Here is a 23905-nt window from a genome sequence, read left to right on the forward strand (position 1 = left end):
AAGAAATGTCCTATTTTTACGACGCTTATTAATTAGTGTCCTATTTTTACTCTAAAAAAAATTAGTGTCCTATTTTTACAAATCCGAAAGTTTTTGTCCTAATTTTCAAATCAACATAAGTTATTGTCCTAAAAAATTCTTTGACTCCTACAATGCAGATGGAGATGTAAGAAAAGCAGTTCTTACAATGCAGCTTCTTCATCTGTCGTGCAATTTATATCAAGTTGCAACAATTTGTAATCTTCACGTGTATGGTCATACCACATTCCAGATGCATCCACATAGCAACAAAGAAGAGGGCCGCCTTCGAAAGCCCAATCATTTCATACGCATTCAAATTCAAAATTGTCATCCAGGTTTCAACATCGACAATTTTCATTGATTGTGTCATATGGGATGAGCCTTGAGAAAAGTCAGGGTCAATCTCTTTCGCATGTAGATTTGTACTTAAGAATATTTGGAACCACTGCTGATGAAACAATCGAGAAAGGTGAGGTAAGCAGTTGACCATTAGATTGGTTGCTCAAGTTGTAAACATGGCCTATATAGTTTGAGGAATCTTCATCTGAATTTTCAATATTGTTTTCACTACAAGAATTCAGGTCATAGACAACATAATATAGACAACATGCTTCAAAACGTGTTGTCTAACATGAGCAGCTCAACCCTGTTTAACTACCTTCCAATAGTATGTTCTCACCGAAACTACTAGCACAATGTAGTCATTCATTTTAATTGGAAGTAGTATTACATTACAGATAAAGAAATTAATATGTGCTGTTCCAAAGTACTCCCTCCGTCCCACTAAAAATGGCCTGTATTTCATTTTGGACTGTCCCACTATAGATGGCCCATTTCCATAAATGACAAAATTTGACCATTTAAAAAGTGTGGACCCTACCACTTTTAATACATTTACACATTCTCCTTAATTCTTGTACCACTTTTAATACATTTACACATTCTCCTTAATTCTTGTACCGAAAAGTTTTGAGCCACTTATAGTGGGACGGATGGAGTAATTCAAGAAGCACTTGTTTCATATTTAGCATTCTATAAGAGGAAAAAAGTACTTCAAAAATTAATACTATTATAAAAAGGCAAGAAAAGTTTAAAAAAATAACTGAAATAGATTTATTCAAAAAAAGATGAATACATAATAGTATAAGGTTACTAATTACTGCACCTAGCTATTTCTTTCACAAAGACAAAAAAACCTATATATATGGAGTATATAATATAAGGTTACTGATTACTGCATCATCTCTTCCATTACATGAGTATTTTACTACAAACATAAGCATATATACATTCCAACAACGGTCCACTAAAGAGGAACTGGAACACTGCTGCACTGAAATGGTTTAATAGTATCCATAGTCATCGTCTTCTTCTTCTTCTTCTACTCTCACCAACTCCTCTTCTACTGTCACCAACTCCTGCTTATTGATTCGTACTTGATCAAGTTAAATAATGTACAAAATGAACATTCATAAGCAGGAAGGATAATTAAGAATTTACCTCAAGGTCCTCAACAAGTGAAACTCCATTGAGTTGGACAAAGCTCTCAGCAAGTGGATAAATTTTTAATCGAGTTGAATAACAATGGATACCAAGATTCTTCGATTTCCCAGTGGCACGATCAAACACCACTACTTCATCCCTGAAGCTTTCAAAATATAGAAACCGGCCATTTCTGGAAAACCATACCGGCTCGTGAACACCACAAACATGGAAAACAGATTCTCTACTCCACAATCCATCATTCATAACCCAGAGCTCATACTCGCTAGGTTCACGGTTAGTACCAAACATGGATGAGTATACAACAATGCTAAGCAACCCTTTATACTCCATAATCTGATAACATTTTGTCTTGTCAAGAAGAGGCAAGTGTATCTTAGAAAGAGTTTCAGTAGAGAAGTTGAATGATATAATACATTCGGATTCCCCAAAAGATGCTCCACAATAAAAAACATCATTTGTGCAAGTAGAAGCTGGTGAGAACATGCGTGGTAATGTTTTCCATGAATTACTCTTGAGTGAATACAACCAAATCGAATCATCTGCCTCATCTTCCTCAAATATCGCGTAATTCCTAACAAATTGCAACAATTTGTAATTTTCACGTGTATGGTCATACCACATTCCAGATGCCACCACAGGGGAATCAAGACGAGGGCGTCGATCAAAGGACATGGGGAGGGCCTTACACTCATTTGTTGTTAGGTTCCACATCATATGCTGGTCGTGATCATTCATAAAGTGGAATACACCATTACAAGTAGCGCCACGGAAGATCCCATGTTGCTTTATAGGAGAGGGAGGATAAATGTAGTATTTTGGTGAAATGCTGCCATCCTCTTCATCAACTGAATATGCACTAAAATATGGATACTCGTCTTTATCATAAGAAAGGAAACAAATGTCAGTCATAGGTTGAGACACTGATTTTATCTCTGATGCGTACAGCCCAGGATCTGACTCCTTATAACCTATCCAAAGTGGAAATATAACATAACATTTTTAAATAAATTTATTTATAAAAGGAATGAAAGATGATACTATTAAATAAATGGGATATTTGCCGTAAAATACATGAAGTTTCAGCAAATTCTGGTTTTCCCCATAATCTTTAAAATTTGAAAAAAAATACACCACCTTTCGATTTTTTCTGATTTTCCCCATCAGTATGAAATAACTCCAAATAGAAGTTGATTTTAGAACTTTTGGCCTAGATTTGTTGATCCTAAGCCGATGCATCGACTTTTATTATGCCACATTTATTATACGTCATGCTTAGGCAGTGACGTAGCCAGACTTTTCAGTCGGGGGGGCCAAATACTCTCTTGGTTCCAACTAACTTCGTAAATATTTTTTTTTACCGTCTTACTTAAGATGATCAATTTTCTTATATGGAATAAATTAATATATATAAGCAAAAAAAAAATTAATCACTTATTTCACTTTATTACCAAAGAGACTTAAAATACTAAGTTCTTAAATTTTCTGTCGAAAATAAGTTGATCAACTTAGCTGAGACGAATAAAGTAATAATCATAATATTATAAAAGACTCCGAATATTAGCAATTTCAATAAAATCATAATGCTACATTAGTTGCACCATAATATTACAAAAATAAAAATAAATATTCTACCATCATAAAATTTCTCTTCTATTTAATTTTCATGTTTTGAAATCGCTACATAATGGTTTCATTAGTACATATTTACAAATTCATCATTTCTGATGTAAGATATTAGACAATCATTCGATAACGTATCTCATATACGATTGAGTAGAGAGAAATTGGAATTATTACTAAAAATAATACTAATATTTATGTATTTATTTAATATTAAATATAAAATTACTAAAATACCCCTAATGTTTTTAAAATTTTCAGTGGGGCCCAGTGCCCCCACTGCCCCCCTCTAGCTACGTCACTGGGCGTATCAAAAAATCTAAGTCAAAAGTCCTAAAATCAACTTTTATTTGGGGTATTTTATACCCATAGGAAAAATCAGAAAAAATCGAAAGGTGATGTATTTTTTTTCAAATTTTAAAAATTATGGGAAAAATCAGAATTTGCTGAAAGTTCGTGTATTTTACGGCAAATAACCCTAAGTAAATTAAGGAATGAAGGGAAAGATGTAGTGTACATTTAGTTTCCGATATGCAGGGAGCAGGAATCGCACGACCTACCCAACCAAAATCGAATACAAACATTACATGTAATCAATGTAATTTTCATATATTTCATACGTATGAAATGAAACATAAATAAATAGACTAAAAATGAAGTTGTTTACTATTGAGAATGTTTGAAAATAGACCTCGAAGAAGTGATTGAAAATCGAATACGCATGTCTCGATATCCTCATTCTCGAGATCCTCGGGCGGGGCACCATAGATTTTCTCTCCATCTCTGTAGATTTTCTCTTCATCTCTGAGACAAAATCAAACAATTTCAACAAATACGTAATTGTCAAACCAAGTCAAATGAAATAATTTTAAAATATTTTTGAAAAAATTAAAATACCTGCGCTCAAAGTAGCACGTGCTAGATCTAAGACGGGCGTAGAAAGACGTAAGAATCGGGAGGCGGCGCTTGGCAGCGGCGGCGGCGGCGGAGGCCGCGAGGAGTAAAGCCATGCAGAGACGACTATTTCTATATATTTCTATTTCTCTTTTTTTTTTGTCAAATTGAGATTCGAATCTTATTGACGTTTCATCAAATACAGCCCTACAATAATAAACTATTTACCTTTATAGCCCATTTAAAACTCAAGAGCCCATCCTCAGGCGTAGGAGCCCATTGGGCCATAGAGACAATTAACAGTTATATCGAGAGCCGTTTAGCAAATTCTCAATAATGTCACAACCTAATAATAATATCAAAACGATACTCAACCTACCAAAAATTTATTGTTTGTGTCCTATTAAAATTTTTCGGCTCTCGAAAATTGACGTGGATTGTCAAGGATGATTTATTAATCTACATGAAATTATTCTATGTTCTCATTTTATTTTTCGAGCAAAAAGAAAAAAAAAAAAATCAACAGCCCTAATATTCAGCCAGCGTGCCGACCACCACCATAGACCATGCCGTCTACCTCCTCTTTTGAGTTATCTTCAACTGCAAATTTTCTCCTCCACGCCGCGCCTCTGCTGCACCCGCTCATCAACTTCTCAGCCACCGCTTGCACGTCAATTATGTTATTTAAAATTCGTGTTGTGCTCTTCTATAATTATTTTTTGTTGACGGAGGAAGTGGAGAATGAAAGATAAGCACATGTTTTAGAAAAACAACAAAAATTGTAGACACAAATGTGATTAACCCTGGTAAAAAAAAAAAAAACAGAAAGTGTGCAAGTCTTGGTTCAAATTCATAGACAAAAACATCGTACATGAACTCGAACTCAAACTCAAACTCGAACAAGAAAATCGCAATTGTGTAACAGGAAATGCTATAGTTGATGAAAATAGGAAAGCAGAAGCATTCTACATTTTATCACTGCTGGACCTTTTAGGCTGAGCTCCGGCAAGCCTTCTCATCCATTTCTCGTGCGACGTCGACGTCGGATGAGACTTAGAAGCGCCGGCGTCGACCGCGGCCGGTGGGAGTTCAGCAGGCAATGCAGCAGCTGTGCTTGTGAATGCATTTAGTACAAGAAATGCTAATACAGGTGAAAGATCCAACCCTCCCAACGGTGGAATGATCCCTCGGAATATGTTCAAGTATGGGTCACACAGTGTGCTGAAAAAACAAATCATTCAAATACTTCAATTTATATTCCAAACACATATTTTAAAGGGATAATACCTTGAAAATTATACTAATTTAAGAATCTACTTGATAATTATTCAACTTTTAAATTCATTTTATTTTGCCAACGAGTTGGATTTCGGCCCAATTTAATTCTGACATGGCTGCCTAGAGTTCTGCTCTCGTATTCAAATCGATTTCAATTAATTATGTGCAATTTCAATAGAAACGACTATGTTTTGGTAATTAAATGGGGTCGGAATTCAAACTTGATAACAAAATTAGATTAAATTAGTTCTTGTAAGTAATGGCAAATTTTCAAAACCTAATAAGTCTCTAAACTCATTTTATACTAAGATATACAAACTTATAAACTCTTTAATAATAGATTTAGCCTGAACACGCTTTGAGACGAACGGGCGTTTAGTACGGTCATATTCTCGAAACCTAATTTAAGTCGAGCCAAGCCGAGTACCAACGCACCTGAGAGGACTAACAACGGCCGGAGGGGCATTCGGGAACCAAGTCAAAACCAGCCTCACAATGAGCAATGTGTTGTAGATGTTCAAGAAATTTGAAAGCCCGCTGGCAACCACCACTCCGGCCACCGAATCCCCGGGCAAAATTGCCGCAAAGTTTTGAGTAGACGACAACATTGGCAAGTTCCGGCAGCTTCTCCGTGGAACCTTCAACGAAATCGAGCTCGTGTTAGTAACAAGACAATGCGGCCCATCAACTATTGAAAAAGCTTTTGACAAAATAAGCTCTTAAACAACTTATAAATTGTAAAAATAAACTCAGACAATTTATAAATTCCTTATTTTTTATATTATCTTATAAGCAACAATTAATTTATAGAAATAATCATACTATGATTTGTTATTTTCAACACATACATCTCTAACTCTAAGTCTATATTTCGATTCTTTCCTCAATTTTCTCTCTGCAACTCACAATTCTCTCTTCAAATAAAATTCTTTTCTAACTTATAAGCAATTGAGATATTACAACTTATGAATGGTCTAAAATGAGCTTAGCCAACACCTTCTAAGAATATCCATATTTGAAATAAAGGAAGCCCACTAATATACACCACACAACTATTACTAATTAAATATCCACCTCCAAAAAGTAGTCCAAAACTAAGTTCAAATTCGAAAATTCATGCATCCTAAATCTGGGTGTGCCAAATCGAACATAAATGAATATGCATCACAAAATCACAAATCAATTCAAATAATGAATTAGAGCTAAACCTCACAGCATTTCCACCAATATATATGTGATAATAAATAAAAATCTTAATGCTTAACTCATCAAACAGAAACCCTTTTCTACTGAACTACTAGTTGTCTAGTATCAATGTGTGTGTGTGAGTGAGAGAGAGAGAGAGAGAGTACCTGGAAGCAAGTATGAAGATAAGCAGGAAACGACAAGATTTTATCAAGAAATTGATTTTGGCACCTGAAATCATCAACCATTTTCACGCAATTTTGGACATTTGAAGCAAACGATTTGTGGAGGTCGCGAAAACCATTTGAAGCTCCGACCAATAATGGGAAGTTGGGGTGCGAAGGTTGTCTGAAAAATGGGGCGCTGCGTAAGAAATCAAAAGGGGTTGAAGAAATTGGGAATATCTGCAAATTTGGAGGTGGGCTTTTAGCAGCGAAAATCCGCTCTTCCTCCATTGAAGTAGAGCAAGACTCCATTTTTGGTGTTGCAGTGTAGATAAATGAGGGATTTAGGAAAGGCTTAGAATTGGACAAATCAAGAATAAAGATATTTGCATATTTATATTTAAGCCCCTCAATTTCTTATATTTTACAGATTGGAACCCTTCTTTCTCATATGGTCATATCTGATCTATTACTCCCTCCGTCTCACCTTCATAGTCCCTTATTCTTTTTTCAAATGTCCCACGGCCACAATATAGTTCATTTTCTAAATTAAATTAGCATTAAATTTCTTTTCTTTTACCAAAATAACCTTATTTAGATATAGTCAAACATAGAATAAATAAGGGCAAAATTGAATAATTATATATATGTATATTTTTATTTTTCAAGTACTATTTGAATTTTTTTAAGCACTATTTATTACATTTTCTTTATCGGAAGTGATTTTTGGACACCAGGTGTTTTAGACACCTTCATAAAAAATCGATTTTTGCTTAATATTTAATTTTACCAATTTTTTGTTATTTAGTGATTTGTCTAAAATACTATCATTTTCAAAAATATATTCAATCGATTTTGTTATTATTTTCGGTTTTTATATATTTTTATATAAAAAAATTAATGAACTTGGAAAAAAAATATAAAAATCGAAAATAATAACAAAATCGGTTGAATATATTTTTGAAAATGATATTTTAGACAAATCACTAAATAGCAAAAAATCGATCAAATTAAATATGAAGCAAAAACTGATTTATTATGAAGGTGTCTAAGACACCTAGTGTCCAAATTTTTTTTCCCTTTCTTAATATGTATGAAAAAGTGAAATGGACTATGGAAGTGGGACGGAGGGAGTAGTACTTACTAATTAATTGAGTGCCCGTGAATATAATACGAGTTTCACCTCTATTATAAGTGGATTATGTGAATGTCTATACAATATTAAAAAGGGAGTTCTCAATTTCAAATTGATTTCAAATCAATTTCAAAATTGAGTGGCAAATTTATGATTATAATAAATTTAAGGGTAAATTTGGTCTAAAACCATAATAAACTGTCAAATTTTGATTTTTTTTCCCACAATCTTTCATTCTTGTTTTAAAATACATAATAAATCAATTTTTTTGGAATTTTCCATGATGACAGATTCCGACGAAAAACTTAAATGACGTGGCACTTGTATTGTAATTACATGAATAAGTTGTATGTCATTCAATTAACTCATTAGATCCCAAAATAAATGACAAGGAATATCTAAATCTTATAACTTAATAAAAAGGAATTTTACCCAAATAAAAACTTAATAAAAAAGAATTGAAATGTATGAACTCGGTAATCTAGGCAATTTGTTTCAAGATTTTAAATGAGTACGTATCAAAATGACGTCGTTTCTAGTCCCTACCGTTAAATATGCCACATCTTTCAAGTCTGGCGCCATATCATTTAAAAGTTCACCGTAAAGTGACGCGATGGGATATTCCAAAAAAATTGATTTATTATGTATTTTGAAACAAGAATGAAAGATTGTGGGAAAAACCAAAATTTGGCAATTTATTATGGTTTTAGACCAAATTTACCCTAAATTTAAAGGTTTATTATAAGGTTTATTTATAAGCTATACATCTTTTTTTTTATTTTATTTCTTTTCTAAAATTGTGAAATTCGACTAATTATAAAATATTTGATATGCATATTAAATTAAAGATCATGACAGAAGCTTTAATTTAATATATGTGTTATGTAAATATTAGATTTAAAATATAAAAATTATATTTATTTAAAGATTAAGACTTAAGAAAATTCTCTCTCCTCTTTTTTTTAATAAATCTATTTTTTTCAATTAGCTTTTAACTTATATTGTTTTCTTTTTTCACAATATTAATTTTTATTAATGTGAATTATTCTTTATTTTTTTATATTAAACTAAAATATTTATCTTAAATTACAGTATTTTTTTAATTATATTTAGAATTTTTATTAATAATCAAATTAATATCAAATTTTATATATAATGAAATATAAAAGTATTTTTCATGCGTTGCACGAATGCAAATACTAGTATATTTACTAAAAATGAAAATACATTTTGGGGACGGAAGGAGTATGTAAAAGTTGGGGTTAATTACGTCTAACTAAACAAATTTTGGCTCAATTCTACTTTTGCGGATCAACTCAAATTTCTAATTTCAAATACATGAACTTTCAATTGTCATTATTTTTTATATGATTATCAATTTTTGGCAAATTAATGACATTGTGGATTAGTTGAAATGATGTAGTAAAATATTGATGGTATAAAACTGGGATGCACGGATTCGCGCAAAATCACCCCTGTGCAGTATCCGATTCGCGCGGGGGGCGGGTGCGGGCGCGATTCGCGTGGGATTCGCACGGGATTCGCCACCTGGCGAATCCCCCCAAAAATCAAAAAAAAAATTTGGATTCGCGAATCGGGTGCGCCAACCTCGCGAATCCGGTGGTTGGCTTCAATATGCCGCTGCGGTGGTCGGATTTCAGAGGGCGGCGGCGGTAGGGGCGGCGACCTCCTGCCGTTGTTCAATCGGTGTGAGACGCCGATTCCTGAAACGACGCTTGATTCCGCCGGGGAAGAAGAACGAGGGAGGTGGCGCGGAGAGGCGGCGCTTCAAACGACGGCGGCTCACCTTGATTCCGCCGGGGAAGAAGAACGAGGGAGGTGGCGCGGGTTGGCTGTGAGTGTGGGTGTGCGACAGAGGGAAAGAGAGAGAGAGAGAGAGAGAGAGGTCAGAGAGAAGAGAGAGCGGCTGTGAGAGAGAGAGTGTGCGTGTGAGCGTGTGTGGCTGAGTGTGTGTGAGTGAGTGTGTTTAGTATGTGTATTAGGTTAAAAGAGAATTTGGGCTTGGGCCTTTGATTTATTAATGTGAGAGAGGGATTGGACTTGGGCCTTTGATTTATTAATGGATTTGGGCTTCTAGTTTTATTAAAAAGGAATTTGATGGACTACAAAATTTGGGCCTTTAATAAATTTTAATTCTTTATATATATATATATATATATATATATATATATATAGGCTAAAGTTCAATGAAGAAGGCCTAAATGTAAGAAAGAAGAAAGAAGTAATCTAATCCGTTGATCTTATCTAATCTAACGGACATGATTTATTCACGCCATGTTCAACGGATTTTTTCGTTGAACATATGGGGGGTCGAAACCCAGAACCCCCAAAAATATTGTATATGTTCACGAATGTTCAACGAAAAAATCCGTTGAACATGGCGTGAATAAATCATGTCCGTTAGATTAGATAAGATCAACGGATGAGATTACTTCTCTCTTCTTTCTTACATTTAGGCCTTTTTCATTGAACCTAACCCTATATATATATATATATATATATATATATATATATATATATATTATCACAGACGTATCCTTCACGAATCGCACCCTATAATTTTTCAAAAACTCGTATCCCTGCACCCGAATCGTATCGCTCCCGCACCCGCCCCCTCGCACCTATGCAATCTAGGTATAAAACCATGTAGATATTTCAGACATTGATCTTAATATTAATTTTGAAGGTAATTGACAATTGTGAAAATAATCAATCAATTAAAAGTTTACTATATATTTAGAGACATAATTTTTAGATTATATACAAAATTAAAATTTAGTGAAAAATATTGCTTGAGGCCTTGACTTTTAATGTGAGCTCAACATGGGCTACAAGCCTACAATCTTATTGCTTGAAGCCTTGAACCATGAAATTGGGCCCAACTTTTTTTTTTTTTTTTTTTTTGTGTTGTGATGGGGGCTGCGTAACGTGGGCTGTAGCTACGTTGGATGAGAATATTTTGTGGTTAAATAAGAAATTTTGTTGCTTCAATTTTTTTTAAAAAGAAAGTTGTCTGAATGTGATATTAAATATTAGGACATGCCAATAAACTAGGTGGAAATTCTTTATGAGAATATTCGGTTGTTCAAAATTAAATTATTTCGAGATTATTTGAGATTGAATTGGTTTGAAATTATCTGAAATTATTTTTGTTACAAGAGTAGAACAAAGGTTCATAAGCTATGACTAATTCTAGGTGCATGTGTGAGATTAAATACTGGGTTATATATAAGAAGAAGAAAAAAAATTGAACATTCTTGACGGAAAATTCGCCAACATATTAGAAGTTAAAGTTCACGAGTCATTAGAAAATAAGTCCATTTAATCCTGACATTGATAACAATTATTACACGACATATATCTAGTATACTGAATTTGTTTTAGTTATTTTATCTAGAGGCCTATGAACTTTATAGGTTTTTATGCGATAATTGATATTTTGTCTCGTTCTTTTAATGTTTAGAATTTCTCTCAATTAAATACTTGGATGGGAAAACTAATAATGCAGCATATATATATATATATATATATATATATATATATATATATATATATATATATATATTTGGGCAAAAATATTAAATTTGTCCATTAAATGAACACGTGATTGGGATCATGCTTTGTCACGTGGGATCCTCTGTCCCACAATTTAGTGTGTACCACTCTTAATTTATTATATTTTTTAATTATATTTTCTTCAATTTTAATTTATTATGCTTGAATATGCTCTCTCTGTCCATGAAATAAACTCTCAATTGAGGTTTGGCACGGAGACTAAGAAAACCGAAAAAGGTGTCGTGAATGGGATAAAAGGGTAGTTGATCAAAAGTGATAAAGGTGTTGCGGGTGGCCCATAAGTGATAAATAGTAGTAAATATAGAATATAAAAGTTATAAATGTATGTGGTGTGGGCCCATGAATGGTAAATGTAAGTAAATATATAATATAAAAGTGATAAAGGTGTTGTGAGAGTGGGCCCATGAATGGTAAATGATACTTCCTCCGTCCGTCAAAAGTGGACCACTTTGGTTGGGCACGAGATTTAATAAAATTTGTGATAATTTTGATGTAGTGGAGAAATGGTCTCACCACTTTATGAGATGTGTGGTTGATATTAAATTTGGGGTGGTTTTTTGTAAATAAAGAGTGTTTGTAAGGATAAAAGATTAAAGTGGATGGTGGGACCATTTCTATAAAAGGAAAGTGATATACTCTTTGCGGACGCCCGATATAGTAAAAATGGTCCACTTTTGACGACGGATGAAGTAATAAATGTAAAAAATAAGGGAGGGTATAATTGTCCCAAAAACAGAGTAGGAGTTTATTTCATGGACAAATATTTAAGGGCAAATAGAAGTTTATGTCGTGGATGGATGGAGTAATAAAAGATACTCCATTTAACAAGGGTTCGCTCATCCAATTAGGGTTTATAATTATTTTTTTATATTTATTTGAATTAATAAATGATTATTTGGGTTAATTAATTCAAAGTTAAGATACATAATTTTTTGAAGTAATTTTTAGTGACAAATATTAATTAGAGTTCATAATATAATAATATTTTTTTATTTTTACAACAAATAATTATAAAATAGACAAATTAAAAGTGGTACACGACTCTCAAATTTTTATTTTTGGACCCCACCGTATCCCTTATTATTTGAACAAAATTTATCGGGACAAAATACGACTCTTCTAACATGTGATGGATCAGCAGAAATGGTGCGTCGCTCTTCTAATTCAAACCATCTGTAATATGCTACACACTGTTTGCGTGATTGTGAGCAGAAGTAGCACTGCACCAACAATTAGAGACATAATAAGCCAAGGACTACTTAAATAATTACGCCTCAACATGGCCATCCACCTATTCCTTCTTTTCCTGCAATGCTTTTCCACATTCTCAAACATCTCCGCATAGATGAATCTTGTGCCGCGCACAATCACCGAATCAGCCAGCTTGTTCACCATCTTCGCCACGGCTTCCTCATCGCCCAACCAGTTCTCCACGATTCCGTTGCGCGACAGTATCTCCACATCCTTGGAGGAATCAACAAGGCAGTCCAGGAACGTGATATAATCCGTCACGAAATTGTCCTGATCCTGCCCAAAGTACTGCTCGTACGCGACGAGATTCCGGAGGACCGACTCGGTACTGTCCTCGACTTGCAGAGGCGCCATGATCATCACCCCGTTTTTGAACCTCACGTCGAACAACGCAGCTTCTGGCTCGGATATCTTGAACCTGATATTAGCCTCTTTAAGCCTCGCTGCGCTGTTGATGAAGTACAACCCCTTATCCTGTTTCTTCCTCCCGCCCGTGCCCGTGCCGCGAGGAAGCCAATTACGATGGATGAAGTGAAGCAAATGCTTCACGTCACGTGGAGCTACGCTCACTTCTCCTCTGTAGCCTTCCCCAGGATACAGACCGTGGAAGAATAGCCCGAGAAGGTCCAGCAACCTACTATGCTGGCCGGGAGCCTCAATCAGGTCGAACAGCTCGCACAAGACGAAGAATGGGAGTTGATTCTCGAAGAGCATTAAATCACGGTGCAGGCTATACATCATCCAGCCCATCTGGAAGATGGGATCATTCTCCTCTCTCTCGGACTCCACGACGTACTTGAGTAATAACTCAAGGATGAAGCATCCATCTAGTACAAGCATTTGTATGAAGTCGCTTGGGCTCAGGCTTGTAGGCTCATCTGCGTAACATTTTCTTGCTTCGGCTTCCCATTTGCCCACACATGCTGCGTACCTTTCCACATTGTTGGAAGGTTTCCTTATGATGAGGTGCTGGAAGTAACGTAGCTTGTGATCTTCCATCATTTTTAGATGATCCTTGTTGCGGTGATAAGGGCCGATAGCGATCACCTCGGGCTCGTAAGCATTGGGGTTGACGTTCCGTAAATGTTTATGAACTCTGTAGATTGTGCATTCTGATTTTGCCTCCGCGCCGAGTTTCGTCAGTTTTTCATTCAAGTTAGCGCAGCAGGCTTGCGTTGTGCTGTTAGGATCCATATATATCATATAACGTTAAGAAATTTCTGTAACATTAAATTAATAACATTCTGCATTAATGTAGAAAACGAAATGAATGGTGGAGGCATGTCCATACAGATCCAGGTACTTGAGGTGTGTTCGTTACAGTGAAAACCACAATTAAAACCCCTACCTACCCCCACCGACTCCCCCCTTCTCTTTCCCACACTTCCCCTGCAACTCTCTTTCGCCAATTTCCTTTTTTCTTTTTTTTTAGGCGAGTGTGTAGCGCACGCCCATGCCTTGCCCCCCGTCCCGAGTCGCAGCAACGTACCGGCGTCGCACTGCCGCGGTTCTCCAGCGCGCGGTGCGGCCGAAATACCGGATCGATCCGGGGCGAAAACTCGAGCATTGGAGATGCTCTAAAAGAGGTTTCTATGTTAATCCTACCCTCTACCTATCCTCTATATATATATATATATATATATATATATATATTGTAAATCACGAAGATAACAATTGCTAAAAAAAGGTGTGTATTGAAATTAGGTAGAGCAAACTTACTTGAGCATGATTGGCAGTGGATGAAGTAGTACTAAGCAGTAAGCAGCTGCTGGTTGGTTTCGAGAGCAAGTAATATATCTTCAGGGGAATATACACTCAATATAACTTAAATGCTATTTGGGAAGGTGCTGATTCAATAATGAAACGCAGATTTTCTTTTACTTTGAAGACCAATAATGAAACACAGATATATAGTTGGCGTTTGTAAATGCAAAGTCGTCGTACGTACGTTCGTGTGCAACCACCACATGCAATCTATAAATATAAAAGCACAGTTTTGGGCTGAATTTTTTTCCCGCCATTGCATACAACCAATTTTCCAGTGTTGTCCAATGGGTTACAGCTAAGCTCTCTGAGCTCTTTCACAAAGAGCTATACCTTTTTACTGAATACAAATCAGCTGAGCAGGCTCCTCTTCAGTCTTTATTACCACTAGCAGGAAGAACGTGCGATGCACGTTGAACACGTGTGATTTTACAATGTAAATAAAATTCATAGATATTTTTATATAGTTTTGAATATTTGTATTAATTCATTTGACTATAATTGTAATGCAACTATTAATGAATAAATTTAAATGTAATAAAGTAATATTCATAATATACCTCTAAATAAAAATGCAAAAAAATCTATGAAAAAACATCCTAAATTATCTATGTACGGAGCAAGACGAATTTTAAACCTTTTCTTGTTTGATTTTGACGATTGAGGATCTTTTGTTCTTATTTTTGGTTTGCAACAAAATGTTCTTCAGCGGCAGATCGTCGTCACTTGTAATCTCAATGTAGTCATCAAACTTTTTCTTGGTTACCCTTCTTTTTTTCTTTTGCGATTTTGTGGGCTGCAACTCCATCGTAAATTTTTTCTTTCTAGACGGGATTTTCTTTTTTGATTTCTCGGGTGAATGTTTCTTTTCCTCCACTTGAGTCGGCTCTTCTTCAATATCTCCAACATCGATGTTTTTTATTGGTTGCATTTTTTGGATTTCATTTGCTACGATATTGAGATTTCCTCGTTGATCAAATTTTATAGACTTGAGCATCTTCATGAAGCGTATTTCTGTGTACGCTTGTGTGCTTAATCCTCTATAGTATGTGGAGTCTGTTTCACCCTGTGAAAATATATAATTATTATAATTACGTAATATCGAATTTTGTAATATTAACAATTTAAATTATAGTAAGTGTTTAAGTAAGAAATCTTAATTTATCTCTTTGATTGAAGAAAAATATTCATCCACAGAGCATCCTACATATACCTCTACTGCTTGATCGAATAGTGTAACACGTGCATTGCAGTCGCCTTGTATAACATTTATTGTGATTTTGTATCTAGAATTATATAAAATGATAAAAATTATTATATTTTTGTTATTGTGTCATTAACTAATTTTCAATTGGTAGTAGTTTTAAATTTGATAATTACCTGGGCGACGTCTCAAGAACTTCTTCATTGCATTTTTTGCATATTGCACTCTCATCAATTTTGGAGAAAGATGTGTTGCAATTTTTACAAGAATACCTCTTTTTTGTGTGGTTTCTTTGAATGTTGTGCATTATATACCATTAACCGTCAATAAATGTTGGAAAGAGGTTGGTCCCCTAACATGATTCAACAATAATTTTTCATAGTACCTTTCTCCTTCAATCGGACTTACAACATTTATGGTACAACCCATTGGTTGTCTAAGTCTGCATTCCGAACACGTACAATTGATCCATTTTTTCTTCTTCTGTGAATTAGATATCCATCTTTACCTTGTTGTGTGCTTTCACAATATGATCATGGATAATGGCATTTGCATTTTCCTTTCACCATACAAATTTAGATTTTTCTCTCCACAAGGTCCATGCATCATATGTTTTTTCACCAATTCAAACAATTCGGAATTGTTTTCTTCATCGAGAAGTTCAGCACTTACAAAGTTATCTAGAAAGTTCGACACTTACAAACTTATCTATTTCACTTGTCGTCTTCAACTTATACTCAAACTTGAAAATTATCAGCACGTGGACATGTGATAACCCTCTTTTTTGAAATTCAACTACATCATGTGCAACTACATGTCCAAAAAATTTCCTCTTGAATAACAGTTTTGCTCGAAATATTCGTGTAGTTAAGTCTGGACGATCTTGAGCTGTTTGATCATCATATAATGCTTCTTGTATTTCTTTCCACTATGGGTTGCAAGTCATTGTAATTTATAGATATGGTTTTCCAAATTTTTGTACTAATGTCAATGCATCAAGATATCTACGACGCATATCTCTTGGTCCTCGTATAAATGTTGCTGGTAGAATAATTCTTTTTCCAACTTCGATTTCCTCTTAATTCTCCATTAAAGACACTATCCACAACTCCTTGATACAATTCTACTCTCATACTTGATTGGTTTTGACGAAAAAAATTCAGTCTTGTTGTCTCAAATTTTATATACATATCCACTATATATTGTTGTAATAATCTTCCAGCTAATAAAAGTATGAATTGTCTTGAATTTCTTATACTCCCTGCATCCGCCAAGATTATGGCAATTTGCTTGGGCACGGGATTTAATAAAATTGGTGATGATTTTGATGTAGTGGAGAAAGGGTCCCACCACTTTATGAGATGAGTGGTTGAGATTGAATTTTGAGTGGTTTTTTTGTAAATAAAGAGTGTTAGTAAGGATAAAATATTAAAAAGGATGGTGGGACCATTGCCATAAAAGGAAAGTGGCATAATCTTGGCGGATGCCCAATATAGTAATTGTGACATAATCTTGGCGGACGAAGGGAGTAACAAATATATCCTCTGCACGATACATTCTTAACGTTTTCTCTTCTAACACCTAAAAACATAGAAAAATACATTATAAAAATAAAAAAGTTATATTAAGTGTTTAGTGAAATAAAATAAATATAACAATATACAAAATAAATATATATGTCAACAATTGCTTAATTATATAAAACAATCTCAAACCAATTAATAACGACACCGTCACGAAAAAAGAACTTTTGGCGGTTGTGTATACATTCGACAAATTCCGCTCCTACCTCATTGGCACAAAATCCATTGTTCACACCGACCATGCGGCCATCCGGTATTTGTTTGAGAAGAAAGATGCCAAGCCGAGGTTGATAAGGTGGATCCTCCTCCTTCAAGAGTTTAATATTGAAATCCGAGATAGGAGAGGATGTGAAAATGTTGTGGCGGATCACCTTTCAAGACTTGAGAATCCCATGGAAGGGGAAAATGCAAATGTACCCATCAATGAGAACTTTCCCGATGAGCAAATCTTGCAAGTCAAGGCCCACACCCCATGGTATGCGGACTACGTCAACTATCTTGCATCCGACATTCATCCACCGCCCGAGTTGAATCGTTACCAAAGAAAAAATTCCTTTCATGATGTGAAATTCTACTTATGGGATGAGCCGTTCTTATATCGAAGATGTGCCGACACCATCATCCGGCGGTGTGTACCCGAAGAAGAATGGGGAGCTATTATGAGGGAGTGTCATTCTTCCCCAAGTGGAGGGCACTTTGGCACCAACCGAACCGCTTTTAAGGTGCTTCAAAGTGGCTTCTATTGGCCGACTATATTCAAAGATTGCCACTCATTTATTTTGAGTTGTGATTAATGCCAGGAATTTCAAAGAAGCACGAGATGCCCCTTAACAATGTGATTGAAGTTGAGCTCTTTGACGTATGGGGCATAGACTTTATGGGCCCCTTCCCAATGTCTTTCGGCTTCCAATACATTTTGTTGGCCGTGGAGTATGTTTCAAGATGGGTGGAAGCAATTCCTACTCAAACCAATGACTCCAAAGTGGTGATTAAGTTCCTCCAAAAGAATATCTTGACAAGACATGGAATTTCAAGGGCCTTGATAAGCGATGGAGGATCCCACTTTTGCAACAAGTGGATGGAAGGCCTTCTCAAAAAGTACGGGGTGAAGCATAGGGTGACAACGGCTTATCATCCCCAAGCAAATGGTCAAACCGAGTTGGCAAACCGGGAGATTAAACAAGTACTAGAGAAGACGGTGAATGGGAGCCGGAAGGATTGGTCTCTCTTGCTTGATGACGCACTTTGGGCATATCGAACGGCGTACAAGACACCGCTTGGCATGTCACCATACCAACTTGTATACGGGAAGTCATGTCATCTCCCCGTAGAGTTAGAGCATAAGGCATATTGGGCGGTCAAAAAGCTCAATTTTGATTTCAAGAAGGCCGGCCAAGCTAGAGTCTTTCAACTCAATGAGTTGGATGAATTTCGAAGTGAGGCATTTGCAAGCTCAAGCCTCTACAAAGAGAGGACAAAGAGGTTTCATGATAGGATGATCCACAAACGGGAATTTGCACCCGGGGATGAGGTCCTTCTCTTCAATTCCCGCCTTTCACTCTTTCCGGGAAAGCTCAAGTCAAAATGGTCGGGCCCATTCCTCATCAACAAAGTCTCCTCCAATGGAGCTATTGAATTGAAGGGCAACGACGGACGCACTTTTGTGGTGAATGGACAACGCATCAAGGCATACTTTCGAGCCGAGCCACGAGAGGAAGTGTCCGTCATCATTCTCGCCAAACCAAGGACATGACACCATCATGAAGACGTCGAGCTCACGACGTTAAACTAAGAGCTAGTTGGGAGGCACCCCAACAAGGTATCTTTTAATTTTTTGCAAGTTCAATAAACATACACATACATAAGTATTTATATATTCATCTATGTATATATTTATATATGTGTGTGGGTTTCTTTCGATTTGTGTTCTTAATTCTCTTCCTAATAATTAAAAAAAAAGAGTTGGAAGGGGATGAAACTTGAAAAAGGCATGAAAAATCGGACTTTTTTTTGGTGTTGGGCTCGCCCAGGGCGGCCGCGGCCAGGAAACGACAAGATTTTATCAAGAAATTGAATTTGGCACCTGAAATCATCAACCATTTTCACGCAATTTTGGACATTTGAAGCAAACGATTTGTGGAGGTCGCGAAAACCATTTGAAGCTCCGACCAATAATGGGAAGTTGGGGTGCGAAGGTTGTCTGAAAAATGGGGCGCTGCGTAAGAAATCAAAAGGGGTTGAAGAAATTGGGAATATCTGCAAATTTGGAGGTGGGCTTTTAGCAGCGAAAATCCGCTCTTCCTCCATTGAAGTAGAGCAAGACTCCATTTTTGGTGTTGCAGTGTAGATAAAAGAGGGATTTAGGAAAGGCTTAGAATTGGACAAGTCAAGAATAAAGATATTTGCATATTTATATTTAAGCCCCTCAATTTCTTATATTTTACAGATTGGAACCTCTTCTTTCTCATATGGTCATATCTGATCTATCTATTATTCATGTACTCCCTTCGTCTCACCTTCATAGTCCCTTATTTCTTTTTCAGATGTCCCACGGCCACAATATAGTTCATTTTCTAAATTAAATTAGCATTAAATTTCTTTTCTTTTCTTTTACCAAAATAACCTTATTTAGATATAGTCAAACATAGAATAAATAAGGGCAAAATTGAATAATTATATATATTTTATATTTTTCAAGTACTATTTGAATTTTTTAAGCACTATTTATTACATTTTCTTAATGGAAAGTGATTTTTGGACACCAGGTGTCTTAGACACCTTCATAAAAAATCGGTTTTTGCTTAATATTTTATTTTACCAATTTTTTGTTATTTAGTGATTTGTCTAAAATATCATTTTCAAAAATATATTCAATCGATTTTGTTATTATTTTAGGTTTTTATATATTTTTATATAAAAAAATTAGTGAACTTGGAAAAAAAATATAAAAATCGAAAATAATAACAAAATCGGTTGAATATATTTTTGAAAATGATATTTTAAACAAATCACTAAATAGCAAAAAAATCGATCAAATTAAATATGAAGCAAAAACCGATTTTTTATGAAGGTGTCTAAGACATCTAGTGTCCAAAAAAAATTTCCCTTTCTTAATATGTGTGAAAAAGTGAAGTGGACTATGGAAGTGGAACGGAGGGAGTAGTACTTACTAATTAATTGAGTGCCCGTGAATATAATACGAGTTTCAACTCTATTATAAGTGGATTATGTGAATGTCTATACAATATTAAAATAGGAGTTCTCAATTTCAAATTGATTTCAAATCAATTTCAAAATTGAGTGGCAAATTTATGATTATAATAAATTTAAAGGTTTATTATAAGGTTTATTTATAAGCTATACATCTTTTTTTTCTATTTTATTTTTTTTTCTAAAATTGTGAAATTCGACTAATTATAAAATATTTGATATGCATATTAAATTAAAGATCATGACAAGAGCTTTAATTTAATATATATGTTATGTAAATATTAGATTTAAAATATAAAAATTATATTTATTTAAAGATTAAAACTTAAGAAAATTCTCTCTCCTCTTTTTTTTGAATAAATCTATTTTTTTCAATTATCTTTTAACTTATATTGTTTTCTTTTTTCACAATATTAATTTTTATTAATGTGAATTATTCTTTATTTTTTTATATTAAACTAAAATATTTATCTTAAATTACAGTATTTTTTTAATTATATTTAGAATTTTTATTAATAATCAAATTAATATCAAATTTTATATATAATGAAATATAAAAGTATTTTTCATGCATTGCACGAATGCAAATACTAGTATATTTACTAAAAATGAAAATACATTTTGGGGACGGAAGGAGTATGTAAAAGTTGGGGTTAATTACGTCTAACTAAACAAATTTTGGCTCAATTCTACTTTTGCGGATCAACTCAAATTTCTAATTTCAAATACACGAACTTTCAATTGTCATTATTTTTTATATGATTATCAATTTTTGGCAAATTAATGACATTGTGGATTAGTTGAAATGATGTAGTAAAATATTGATGGTATAAAACCATGTAGATATTTCAGACATTTATCTTAATATTAATTTTGAAGGTAATTGACAATTGTGAAAATAATCAATCAATTAAAAGTTTACTACTCCCTCCGTCCCATTATTCATGACACGTATTCCTTTTTGGGTTGTCCCAACCTACATGACACATTTCCTTTTTTGGAAAAAATCAGGGGTCATTTAAGTATTAAAATATTCGCTAATTACTGCCTAATTACATTTCTCCCTAATTATACTCATTTCAATTTTAGCTCTCTCTCTCTTCGTCTCTCATCTTACGCTCTCTCTCTTCGTCTCTCATCTTTCGCCAGCTTCACGCCGCCGCCTCCGGAGAAGAAGCCCGCGGCGAAGAAATGACCGGCGGCCGAGAAAGCTTCAAGCTTGCGAAGGAGGGGGCGTCGCCGAGAAGAAGAAGCTTGCTCGCTGCTACCAGTAGCCGACACCTTTGGCCTCACTCCTTCCTCCAGCGCGCCGCCCTCCTCTAACACGCCGCTTTCCTCCAGCGCCGCCTCCATCATCGTCGACATGGTCGGCCTCGCGGAGAAGAAGCCTCGTGGATTTGGGGACGAAGGGAAGTCGACGGTGAGTTTGGGGATTTAGGGCTCCGATTTGGGGCTCCACCATCTCCCACTGCCATCGTCCTTCCACCGCCGTCGTGCTTCCAACGATTTGGGGGATTTACTCGAGTCGTCCACGTCCGCCGTCCACCCGCGTCGATCTGCGCACCTCGCCTTCTCTTTTCAAAATTATTGTGTTGATTTGATTCTAGAAATTTTTAATTTCGATCTTGTTTGAAATTTTAATTTCGATCTTGGTTGTTGATTTTAATTGTTGATTTGGAATCTTGCTTGTCGATTTGGTTCTTGGAATTTCTGGAAATTTGGTTCTCTGAAATTTGGTTGTTGATTTGGTTCTCTGAAATTCTGAAAATTTGGTTGTTGGAATTTTGCTTGTCGATTTGGACAGTGGCCGGAGAGGGGCCGACGAGGGGGATGGAGAGGGGCCGACGAGGCGGCGCTCGCCGGCGGCACCGCCGCCGTGTACCGGTCCGGCGAGAGAGAGAGTGTGCGTGAGAGTGTGTAAGTGCATGTGTGTGTGTTAATTAACAATAACAATTCCCTTCATTCTACTCTTCTTAATCTCCGTGCCCAATAGTGTTGTCCCATAAATAATGGGACGGAGGGAGTATATATTTAGAGACATAATTTTTAGATTATATACAAAATTAAAATTTAGTGAAAAATATTGCTTGAGGCCTTGACTTTTAATGTGAGCTCAACATGGGCTACAAGCCTACAATCTTATTGCTTGAAGCCTTGAACCATGAAATTGGGCCCAACTTTTTTTTTTTTTTTTTTTTTTTTGTGTTGTGTTGTGATGGGGGCTGCGTAACGTGGGCTGTAGCTACGTTGGATGAGAATATTTTGTGGTTAAATAAGAAATTTTGTTGCTTCGATTTTTTTTTTTAAAGAAAGTTGTCTGAATGTGATATTAAATATTAGGACATGCCAATAAACTAGGTGGAAATTTTTTATGGGAATATTCGGTTGTTCAAAATTAAATTATTTCGAGATTATTTGAGATTAAATTGGTTTGAAATTATCTAAAATTATTTTTGTTACAAGGGTAGAACAAGGTTCATAAGCTATGACTAATTCTAGGTGCATGTGTGAGATTAAATACTGGGTTATATATAAGAAGAAGAAAAAAAATTGAACATTCTTGATGGAAAATTCGCCAACATATTAGAAGTTAAAGTTCACGAGTCATTAGAAAATAAGTCCATTTAATCCTGTCATTGATAACAATTATTACACTACATATATCTAGTATACTCAATTTGTAATAGTTATTTTATCTAGAGGCCTATGAACTTTATAGCTTTTTATGCGATAATTGATATTTTGTCTCGTTCTTTTATTGTTTAGAATTTCTCTCAATTAAATATTTGGATTGGGATCATGCTTTGCCACATGGGATCCTCTGTCCCACAATTTAGTGTGTACCATTCTTAATTTATTATATTTTTTAATTATATTTTCTTCAATTTTAATTTATTATGCTTTAATATGCTCCCTCTATCCATGAAATAAACTCTCAGTTGGGGTTTGGCACGGAGACTAAGAAACCTGAAAAATGTGTTGTGAATAGAATAAAAGGGTAGTTGATCAAAAGTGATAAAGGTGTTGTGGGTGGCTCATAAGTGATAAAGAGTAGTAAATATAGAATATATAAAAGTGATAATTGTATGTGGTGTGGGCCCATGAATGGTAAATGTAAGTAAATAAATAATATAAAAGTGATAAATGTTGTGAGAGTGGGCCCATGAATGGTAAATGATACTCCCTCCGTCCGTCAAAAGTGGACCGCACGAGATTTAATAAAATTTGTGATAATTTTGATTTAGTGGAAAAGGGTCTCACCACTTTATGAGATGTGTGGTTGATATTGAATATGGGGTGGTTTTTTTGTAAATAAAGAGTGTTTGTAAGGATAAAAGATTAAAGTGGATGGTGGGACCATTTCTATAAAAGGAAAGTGGTATACTCTTTGCGGACATCCGATATAGTAAAAATTGTCCACTTTTGGCGGACGGATGGAGTAATAAATGTAAGAAATAAGGGAGGGTATAATTGTCCAAAAAACAGAGTAGGA

General features: G+C 35.0%; 4 protein-coding genes across 6 annotated transcripts; all 4 read right to left on the bottom strand.

Moving 5' to 3' along the window:
- Positions 1 to 1193: 1193 nt before the first annotated feature.
- On the bottom strand, positions 1194 to 2489 carry LOC130995211 (uncharacterized). 2 transcript variants are annotated; one of them, XM_057920369.1, is made up of 2 exons: positions 1522 to 2489; positions 1194 to 1418 (listed from the first exon to the last, which is right to left on the bottom strand). In XM_057920369.1, exons 1-2 carry the CDS (start codon positions 2434 to 2436, stop codon positions 1365 to 1367), a joined length of 969 nt encoding a protein of 322 aa, XP_057776352.1. In that variant the 5' UTR covers positions 2437 to 2489; the 3' UTR covers positions 1194 to 1364. The 2 variants fall into 2 exon arrangements, with proteins under 2 accessions (XP_057776352.1, XP_057776351.1); XM_057920368.1 differs by having other exon boundaries at positions 1194 to 1439.
- Positions 2490 to 3242: 753 nt separating this feature from the next.
- On the bottom strand, positions 3243 to 4241 carry LOC130994531 (uncharacterized). The gene is made up of 4 exons (XM_057919575.1): positions 4045 to 4241; positions 3839 to 3951; positions 3615 to 3703; positions 3243 to 3248 (listed from the first exon to the last, which is right to left on the bottom strand). Exons 1-4 carry the CDS (start codon positions 4155 to 4157, stop codon positions 3243 to 3245), a joined length of 321 nt encoding a protein of 106 aa, XP_057775558.1. The 5' UTR covers positions 4158 to 4241.
- Positions 4242 to 4870: 629 nt separating this feature from the next.
- Positions 4871 to 7029, bottom strand: LOC130995215 (ylmG homolog protein 2, chloroplastic). The gene is made up of 3 exons (XM_057920414.1): positions 6672 to 7029; positions 5755 to 5957; positions 4871 to 5262 (listed from the first exon to the last, which is right to left on the bottom strand). The coding sequence occupies exons 1-3, from the start codon at positions 6978 to 6980 to the stop codon at positions 5007 to 5009; spliced, it is 768 nt and encodes a 255-aa protein (XP_057776397.1). The 5' UTR covers positions 6981 to 7029; the 3' UTR covers positions 4871 to 5006.
- Positions 7030 to 12341: 5312 nt separating this feature from the next.
- LOC130995197 (UPF0481 protein At3g47200-like) lies at positions 12342 to 14555 on the bottom strand. 2 transcript variants are annotated; one of them, XM_057920354.1, is made up of 2 exons: positions 14371 to 14555; positions 12342 to 13831 (listed from the first exon to the last, which is right to left on the bottom strand). In XM_057920354.1, the coding sequence occupies exons 1-2, from the start codon at positions 14376 to 14378 to the stop codon at positions 12565 to 12567; spliced, it is 1275 nt and encodes a 424-aa protein (XP_057776337.1). In that variant the 5' UTR covers positions 14379 to 14555; the 3' UTR covers positions 12342 to 12564. The 2 variants fall into 2 exon arrangements, with proteins under 2 accessions (XP_057776337.1, XP_057776335.1); XM_057920352.1 differs by having other exon boundaries at positions 12342 to 13871.
- Between the last annotated feature and the right edge of the window lie 9350 nt (positions 14556 to 23905).

The sequence above is a fragment of the Salvia miltiorrhiza genome, chromosome 7 (genome assembly GCF_028751815.1).
Source record: "Salvia miltiorrhiza cultivar Shanhuang (shh) chromosome 7, IMPLAD_Smil_shh, whole genome shotgun sequence".
NCBI classification, from domain to species: Eukaryota; Viridiplantae; Streptophyta; class Magnoliopsida; order Lamiales; family Lamiaceae; genus Salvia; species Salvia miltiorrhiza.

Excerpts from the sequence above, each read along its gene's own strand:
- LOC130995211 (XM_057920368.1), bottom strand. The coding sequence starts at position 2,436 with ATGACTGACATTTGTTTCCTTTCTTATGATAAAGACGAGTATCCATAT. Across the intron at positions 1,440-1,521 it reads CACTTGTTGAGGACCTTGAG|GAGTTGGTGACAGTAGAAGA; the intron begins GTAAATTCTTAA and ends ATCAATAAGCAG.
- LOC130994531 (XM_057919575.1), bottom strand. The coding sequence starts at position 4,157 with ATGGCTTTACTCCTCGCGGCCTCCGCCGCCGCCGCCGCTGCCAAGCGC. Across the intron at positions 3,952-4,044 it reads ACGTGCTACTTTGAGCGCAG|AGATGAAGAGAAAATCTACA; the intron begins GTATTTTAATTT and ends ATTTTGTCTCAG. Across the intron at positions 3,704-3,838 it reads TTTTCAATCACTTCTTCGAG|GTCGTGCGATTCCTGCTCCC; the intron begins GTCTATTTTCAA and ends TTGGTTGGGTAG.
- LOC130995215 (XM_057920414.1), bottom strand. The coding sequence starts at position 6,980 with ATGGAGTCTTGCTCTACTTCAATGGAGGAAGAGCGGATTTTCGCTGCT. Across the intron at positions 5,958-6,671 it reads ATCTTCATACTTGCTTCCAG|GTTCCACGGAGAAGCTGCCG; the intron begins GTACTCTCTCTC and ends ATTTCGTTGAAG. Across the intron at positions 5,263-5,754 it reads GCCGTTGTTAGTCCTCTCAG|CACACTGTGTGACCCATACT; the intron begins GTGCGTTGGTAC and ends TTGTTTTTTCAG.
- LOC130995197 (XM_057920352.1), bottom strand. The coding sequence starts at position 13,854 with ATGATATATATGGATCCTAACAGCACAACGCAAGCCTGCTGCGCTAAC.